This window comes from Haliaeetus albicilla, chromosome 1 (assembly GCF_947461875.1).
Source record: "Haliaeetus albicilla chromosome 1, bHalAlb1.1, whole genome shotgun sequence".
NCBI lineage: Eukaryota > Metazoa > Chordata > Aves > Accipitriformes > Accipitridae > Haliaeetus > Haliaeetus albicilla.
This window is the reverse complement of record NC_091483.1, coordinates 600,813-609,083: the sequence shown is the minus strand read 5'-3', so window position 1 is coordinate 609,083 and position 8,271 is coordinate 600,813. Positions and strand designations below refer to the sequence as shown.

Below are 8,271 nucleotides of genomic sequence, written 5' to 3'. Positions count from 1 at the left end.
TCTATCAGCTTTCTGAAATCAAGATGTGGGTATTGCAAGAAGTTCTTTGCTTAGTGCCCGCTGGGGCAGCATTACACTTATTTTGATACTGTACATCCTGAACTCTTCCAATCACTGCTACTTAGACCCCAAATCCTGGTATACCTTCAGCTTCCCTAGCACATTAGCCTGGGTGCTAAAGATCATGACAAAGGTTTTATGGTCATAATCCTAGATAGTACTGCTGCTGTTGGTCACCTCAGTAGATGACGGTGGCTCCCACATCTTTGACAGTAGTAGAATTCAGAGGACATTGTCATTCTCTTAAGATTTCTAGCTGGTATCAAAGCAAGCAAGCAAGCAAAATTTTAAAAAGGAAAAAATGGTAAGACACCTAAATATTAGAGTCACATGACTTGGTGAGAATCCCAGCCACAGACTCACGGTGATTCTGCATTCACCCTCTCCAAACTGAGCTGTTGCCATTGTCTATTCAAGCCAAAGTCTTCAAGAAAACTGAAGCTTTTACGCCATGTAGTGGCCAACATCCCATGGAGTTGGGTGCTAAAATATTAAATTACTTCCAATTTGTTATCCATTCTGTATCATACTAATGGTCCTCCTCTTAATGATCTTTCTGGGAAACAACTTCATTGTTGCATTGCTCTACTTCTCTCAGACACAAGGACTGAGAGAAACTAAAACTGATGCTTTTAGTAACTGACTGCAAGACTTTATTAGCTATTGATCGTACATCACCTATAGAAGAAAATCTGGAGGAGATGGCCACATCTTGAAAAATTCTAAACATTAGAGAAAACTCATCTCTTTGTAAAAGCGAGCAGAGAAAATAAAAGGTAGCAAATCATGGGTAAGAAATAAAAATGGTGAAGGTACGGGTCACACCACTTTTACAGATTTACATCCCTGTTCATTCAGTATACTGTGTCAGAATTTGCAGATGGGGAACCATTAAGGAGTCCTGTAACTCAGTAGTCATCTGAAAGAGCTTGTAATTGCTATTTTGTGAAAGCGGGAAACAAAGACTGGATTAGTTTTTGTGGGATTGATAATTTTTCATATTGGTACTTAAGGAAAAAGAATCAACCGGGCAATTCCATTGTTTTAACCAACTGGAAAATACGTGGGGAAAACCTACTTTCTCACATAATGGGAGCTGTGGATGCAGCTCTGGAGGGAAAAAAATAAAATCTACGGCAGTGGTTAGGAACGATTTTACTGCATTTATACGAAACTTGCGTTTTCGGGGTCTGCAAGTTCCCGAGAGAAACAACACCGTGCAGCAGCGTAAGGCAGCCCCCCTGGGCGGCCGGTAGGAGGCCTGGGACAGACCCCGCGGCCGGGGCAGGCGGCGGCAGACCACCATCTATCTCTTCGGGACCGGCGCGGCTCTCCCCCCGGCGCACGCCGCCGTTCTCGGCCGCCTGCGACGCGTTTCCCCCGTGCCCCGCGGCGCGGCACCGGCGGGCTCTAGGACCGCGCGGACGGCGCGGCGGAGGCGGGCGGGTTGAAGGGCTCCCACCTGCCCCGCGGCCGCCCGCAGTCCCCGGTGCCGCGGGGCAGGCGATGAAGGGGCCGCGGGCGCCCGCGATGTTCGGGGCGGGCAGGTACAGCATCCCGCGGCCCGTCACCAGGAACCTGGAGGACCTGGACTCGGTGCAGAGCGTCCTGCTGCACAGGTCAGTGCCGGGGACGGGGAGGCGGCTGCGCCGGAGGAGGTCGCCGCAGCCCGGCCGGGACCCGCCGGCCGGCAGCTCCCCGGGCGGCGGGACGGCAGCGCGGCCCGCGGGGCAGCGGCGAGCCCCCCGGGCTCTCCGGGGAGGCTTCCCCGCGGCAGCCCTTTGTTGTGGAGGCAGGAAGGGAGAGGGGCCGTTGTCCCTGCCTCCCCTCCCTCACCTTCCCCGGGCGCGGGCAGGGGAGGCGCCGTGCCGTGCCGTGCCGTGCCGTGCCGTGCCCGCCGCCGCGGGCGGCGGGAGCCGGGGCTGCCCCGGTGGTCGCGGGAAGGGCAAGGGGCGGCTGCCCGCGGGGCAGCCGCTCGCCCTCGGGCTTCCCGCCTTCCCTGAGAAGCGGGGGACCTGCAGGTGAGGGGAGCTCCCCTCCTGCCCCTTTGAAGGGCGCCCTGCAGGACGGCATGGCAGCCCAGGGGCTACGCCTGCGTTCCTTACACGTGTAAGGAGGCGGGGGGGGGAGCAGAGGGAAACTCTCTTGCATCAATTCCATAAGCGTTTTGAACCCTTCTTTAAGGGGGGGGGGGGGGGGGAATCTTAACTCGCACACAAACTCAAGACGGGCACTGCTTCGGTGGATGTGCGGGAGGCACGCTGCGTGAGAAGCTGCTGCTTTTTCCCCTGCCTTCACCATCCCTAACGTGCAATTCTCCACAGCATCCCCCCCCCCCGAAGAAATCTCGACAATAGGATCTTACCCAATAGGCCAATGCAGGACTTTCAAAGCCACCCTCAGTGCCATTTTCTTTGCGCTGGCTGAGAGCCCCTTAAACTTTACAAGGAAAACACCATCCCATTCAGCAGTATCCAAGAGAAGCTCATCTCCAGTTGTTCTCTAAAGTGCCCATTTCCTAACGTGTTTTCTCGGCTAGGTTGATTTATTTCCTGCTGCAAAGAAAAGGTACGCTCTCTCAGTGCCAACTCCAAGCAGCTCTTGCTATGGAAACTAACAACTAATTATTAACTCAGCTTCTCTCCAGCTCAAAGCATCAAACTGAATAGTTGATTAAAATCCCTTCCTGTGAACACTGAGGACGAAAACATTGAATGCAGCAAGGAGGGCACGCCAGAATCAGCCTGTTCCTGCATTGCACTCTGAAGCTGCTTTATAAGAAATAAGCGTGCCCATATGCTACCAGGGGACCCTCTGGTATCTGAAACCCTGCGCATGCATTTGTCAGTGACTTAACAGAAAATGTTCCATTTCAAAGTTGGATTAAAAGCATGCTGCCCCATGGTATTGCTTATATTAGTATACTTTCGGTGTAAGAAGGTGCTATTCATACTTGAAACATTTGCATGTTGACTGACTGCAAATAATGGTTTTCTTTCATGCTCGACATGCCTGCTATGCATAGCAGGTGATCCTAAAAAAGCCTGTAGATTTAAAGTGAAGTAAAAACAGTAGGAAAAATCTTATTTGAAATTACAGCTGCTTTTCATGCTAGAGGGAACTCTGTAAGACTGTTTTCCAAAAGAATGAGATGGGTTGAACTAGTCTTCCTGAATTCTTCATGGCTGTCTTCTGTTGTTTTTATGTTCTTCTTCTGAAATACTTTCTGTCATCCGGTTGCATAGAGGGGAAGTTGATATAGAAAGCTTAAAAAGTCAGAACAGTCTATTTTATTTCTTGAGCACTGGAGTGTTTTCTCACAAAATTTCTGTTCCTTTGGTCATAAAGGTAGCCTTCATTCTCCATTTAGTATCTTTATATGTATACAGTCCAGTGTCACCATTCAATTCATGCCACTTTGCTATGGATGGTCTCTATGCAATAATGTCAGAAAAGCTGTGAACAGATTTTGTAATTGCAGTCTTACTCGTGTAGTTTTATGTAAACCTTGTAATAACAAAATCTTATTTATTAAGGAATGCCGGTGAAATGTGTCTTTTCTCTCTTAAGAAAGACTTTGGTGGGGTAGGGGAAAGCTGTATTGTCATTAATCTTTAAAACAGAGGAACTTAACTTCTGTCCCATTTTTGCTGATGCTGTGCACTGGAGGACTAAAAAATCAATAGGAATCAATAGTTGAAAAGCCTGTAATGTCACTCTTCAGCAATCCAGATTTTCTATTAGGTTTTTTTTCAGATGTTTGAGTAAAGCAGGGGTTAGCAGTAAGAAGCAGAACTGTTAAACAACGATGAAAATATTTTCCTCTTAGTTTTATCTGCTTGTAATGTGTCATGTTATACCTGTAATATATCATGTTATGTCTGTCCAGTTGTTGATAGAGCCTTCCTGGAAATATTATCTGATTTGAAAACCAGGAGAAAGGAAAAAATGAAACAATAAGAAGTCACTTAGGCCTTCTTATTTCTTTAACAATAATTAAGAGCTGTAATTTGAAGTATGGAAGGGGAGGGGCAAAGCAAAGGGACACTTAAAATGCTGTTGATACACATAGTCTGTGTAAGAAAGACAGATTCATCTATAGCACAGGTACATCCAGTAAGATTTATCTTGCAGTATTTCTATGGGCTGTTCATACTGTGTACGCCCAACAAAAGAGCCAGAAAGCTGGCAGATCCAGTCATTAGAGAATTCTCCCAGTTTGGAGCACTGTTCAGATAGCAGAGAGACAGTGCTGCAGGCTGTGCTCTTCTTTGCCCACGCTGGCATTTAGCAGGGGGAATGACCCTGAAGAAGAAAGGGAGAGTGCTGAAATATCAGGGATCTGATACAATCACTGGATAGTGCCCTGGCACCTCATGGGCATAAACTGGGTAGTCCTAAGTATCAGGTAGCATTCCCTCATAGCAGAGGGAGCGTTAGTTCACCCCAGTATACCAGGGGTTTAACATTGTCCCAGTTTTCAGCCCTGTGTTGAGAAGAGCTCAACTATATCCGCAATTCAGGCCCAACAAGCCTGCTGAATGTGAACCAGTGAAATCTATCCGGTATATCATCAGTGAATCACGGGTCCTGGTAAAATTGCTAAGATCAGGCCTGACTATACAAACCCAAACGCGACAAGTTAGAGTAGTCATAAATGCTAGTCCTAAATTTCCCTGTGCTTTTCCGTCTAGCTGCTAGGAAAGACTGTAACTCCAGCCTTGTTTCTTCATCATCAGGTTGAAAAAAATCATCGGTCAGTATGTAACAGTGGAAAAAATGTTAGTAGTTTAAATTGGACAGTGGTTGGAGTAGGGGTTCGTAAGTATCCATGCAACAGTACCAAAAAATAGAGTTACGCCCTAGTTATGTTCCTCCTTTATTAGAAAGGACTGGTATATATCTTTGGTGTGTCCTATACACTGGCGTCTTTTACCTATGATCTACTCCTGAATATAAATGTGGATCAAGGTAGACTGTTATTTTTAAAGTACAATAGCTTTTGAAGCAGGTTAAGCCAAAAAAGTAACAAGGAACTCTTGTTCTGAAATGAATTTCCACACATGGATTTAGTTCCTTGCAGGAACAGCTAATCAGAACAACCTTAAGGCAAAAGAGAGTGCTTTTTAATTATCCACTTTTAAATGCTCATTAACCAGTTGTCCAGTAAGGGTGAACAGTAGTATTGATGCCAATAATGCCCTGTGGCAAATTTTTGCCATCTGCTTGTTAATAACAGCAACCTAGCATAGAAGGCTTATGGGTTCCTTAGTGAGAAGCATCAGCCCAACTACTTGGACTCAGTGTAAAGGATCTGCCACAAGACAAATTATTTCAAGTCTTTTCCTAATATTTACGCACAAGAAATAAGAGGCTTTCCTCTCGAGAGGGATTGTGTGGGAAAATCTGTGTCTTCACTAAAATAAAATCCTGCTGTGTGAGATATGTCTTGCGATCTTTAATTGTTCCCACAGCAGCAAAATTTCCACATTCATTTCAGAAAAATACTTAGGTGACTCCCAACTACCTCTCTCGGTGGACCAAAATCTTCCATCATCCTTTCCTTCATGATATGGTTATCCCTATAAAATAGCAAGTAGTGTAAGACTGCTGCCTCCTTTTTAGAGAGCCTGTATTTCTCACTTATTGAGCAAACAACTGGAAACAATTAACCAACTCTTGAACTCAGTGAAATTTGACATAACTAACACAGGACCATCTGGCATAGACTATCACTTCTCTACAGAAACACTGCAGTATGCTGTTCAGTGTATTAAAAATGCTTGCAAATACAAGCAGAATTAGGGAGGGCAGGACAGTGTATCTCACCTACCTTTGTTAAAATTCTAACTCCTGCTGTATTCCTCTTAGAAAATTGTAACTTGTTACACACTTTGGGAAATGCTGTTTATGCAGACTATTTTGTTTTCACAAAGTAAATTGTTTGGGAAGTGGAGTACTTTTAAAATATTTTTTCCACCTGTTCTTCTGGAAGTGAAAGAAAGAATGAAAGTTGGTGCATATCTTGCATTCTGACAATTGGAAACAACTAAAGATCTGAATTTTTGGTTTGTTTTGGTTTTTTTAAAAGAATTGCCTAACATGCAGGGATTATATACTTTGCATGAAGTGGTTGTTGCCAGCTCAGATAGGAAAAAAAAAAACCTTAAATTATCTACCATATCCTGTCCTGAACTGAATGAAACCATATTAGAACAAACTTTTTTGTCTCCTCCTTTGGGTAGGTTTGTTGTCTTTAAAATCCACACAACAGTGATTTATCTGTAAAATCAGGTCTTGTATAGGCACTTCAGAATGGCCACAAAATTTAGTATAGGTATCTCTAACTACTCCAGTTGAAGCCTTAATCACATGCATACAAGTCCAAAACATTCCTGTTAATTCACTTGAAGTCACACTTACTAGCAAACACTTCCCTAAAACAGTTTCAAGTACAGGAATTTCATACCAGAATTCTGTGACTATAAAACCTCACTGCTGAAGCTGTGCAAATATCCCACTGAGCAGAGATTAAATCCAACGCATTAAAAATGTTCCAACAATTATTCTCCATCCCTTTCCTTATTCACCATGCGTGTCCTGATGTGTTTACTGACATAGCTACACAGCAAGTTGTCTGCAGGGTTGCCATGGGTCTTGTTTTTCATGGATGTGAATAATTTAAGTCCTGAAAACTGAGTAGGTTTTTTTTCTCTCTCTCTTGACTGTGCATGATTTTGCATTTGTAGACTGCCTTGACTGCTTTAAGGTGCCAAATCACCGAGCTTGTTTGGGTCTGTCTCACATCCTTGCCTCTCCTCCCTAACCTAACTGTTCTCCTGACTAACCTAAAGAGAAGTTATCGTAGTTTCTCTCAACTCTTTAAATGATCATAACGGGGTATAACATAAAGCATGGAAGTATTCCACTGCTAACCATTTGACTTGATGAAAATTACTATTTACCTCACGTTTCTTTCTCTGGATCAGTTTTTGATTATAAGCAATGCTTTGAGGCTCACTCCAGGACTCTGAGTTTCATTAACAGTCTCTTTTATGGAACTGTTGCTGAGACCTTGGTATCGGACAACTACATAAATAGCCTGTTCTCCATTATGCATTCCCTATTGACACACTGAAAGACTTTCAAGGGACTAGCGAGACTCAGCTGTTTGTTTTGAGGAACTAAACGGGGAGGTTGGGCACTTCGAAGCGTTTACTACGCCTCTTGCCAGCCAAAGGGGGCAGGCGAGCTGGCCTTTCTGTCAGAAGCCGCGCTAAAACTACGCTTTACCTCCTCCCGAGGCGGGCAGCGGTGCGCGCCGTAATTACTGCTTATGAAAGCCTGGTGCTCTGAGGCCCGTTGCCGGATCCTCCCGGGGCCGGCTGGCGGTGCCGGGGCTCTCCGTGGGCGCGGGCCTCACAGGCGGCGGTGCCGCCGCCGCGACCGTTAACGCTCCGCGCGCTGCAGCCCTGGGCAGGACGCGCCTTCAGGCTTCCCCCCTCGTCTCCATGGCGCCGGGCCGGGCCCGCCAATGGGAAGGGCAGGGCGCGGGTCACGTGCCCCTTCTCCCCCCCCCCCGGCGCGCTGGGGTGCGGGTGTCATGGCGTCCGGGGGGGATGGCGGGAGTGGGCGCGGAGCCGCTGAGGGGATGGAGCCGTCGAGGGGAGAAGGCGTTGAGCGTGCGGGTACCGGCGGCAGCGAGAGCGGCTCGTCCGCCACTTCGCCGTCCGCGAGCTCCGAGTAAGGGCGGGGACGGCGGCGTTCGGTGCCCTCCGCTGCCGCGGGGCCGGGCGGGGGGACGTGGGCCGGGCCGGGGGTTTTCCCCGGGCGGGTCGTTTTTTAAGAGTGCGTTTCTCTGACGAAACCCTAAAAGTAACGTGGGGGGCGACAGCGTTAGTTCAGCTAGCGGGCAGCCCCTCGGGCTGGTGCCTGTACTAAATGCTTGGGCGCTGGAGGTGCAGCCCTCCTGGTTTAGTGGCCTGGCTTTGGGGAAGCGGTGGGTGAGAAGACCACTCTGTAATACCAATACATGTTTTAAAGTCGCGTGCGCAACCGCTGGCGTTTTCTTTTATTAGGGTTTTGGGTTTTAATTCATATAAAAACTTACTCTCTGTCAGATCCCTGCATTAAAGCAACTCTGCTTGACAGTTCAAATGTGTATTTCGAGGTCTAATCAATGGCATTTTGTTCGGCCTGTTATTTTCATTA

The 8,271-nt window shown here is 46.9% G+C and overlaps 1 protein-coding gene across 3 annotated transcripts in view; it reads left to right on the top strand.

Annotated features, from left to right (window-relative positions):
• Nucleotides 1-1,503: 1,503 nt before the first annotated feature.
• Nucleotides 1,504-8,271, top strand: part of INTU (inturned planar cell polarity protein) — a 57,670-nt gene continuing 50,902 nt past the window's right edge. Inside the window, exon 1 of one of the 3 annotated variants that reach the window (XM_069795143.1) lies at nucleotides 1,504-1,679. In XM_069795143.1, the coding sequence (XP_069651244.1) occupies nucleotides 1,567-1,679 (113 nt within the window). In that variant the 5' untranslated portion in view covers nucleotides 1,504-1,566. Of the gene's footprint in view, nucleotides 1,680-7,645; nucleotides 7,804-8,271 lie in introns of those variants that run through there. The other 2 variants (XM_069795073.1, XM_069794994.1) reach the window with 2 other exon arrangements.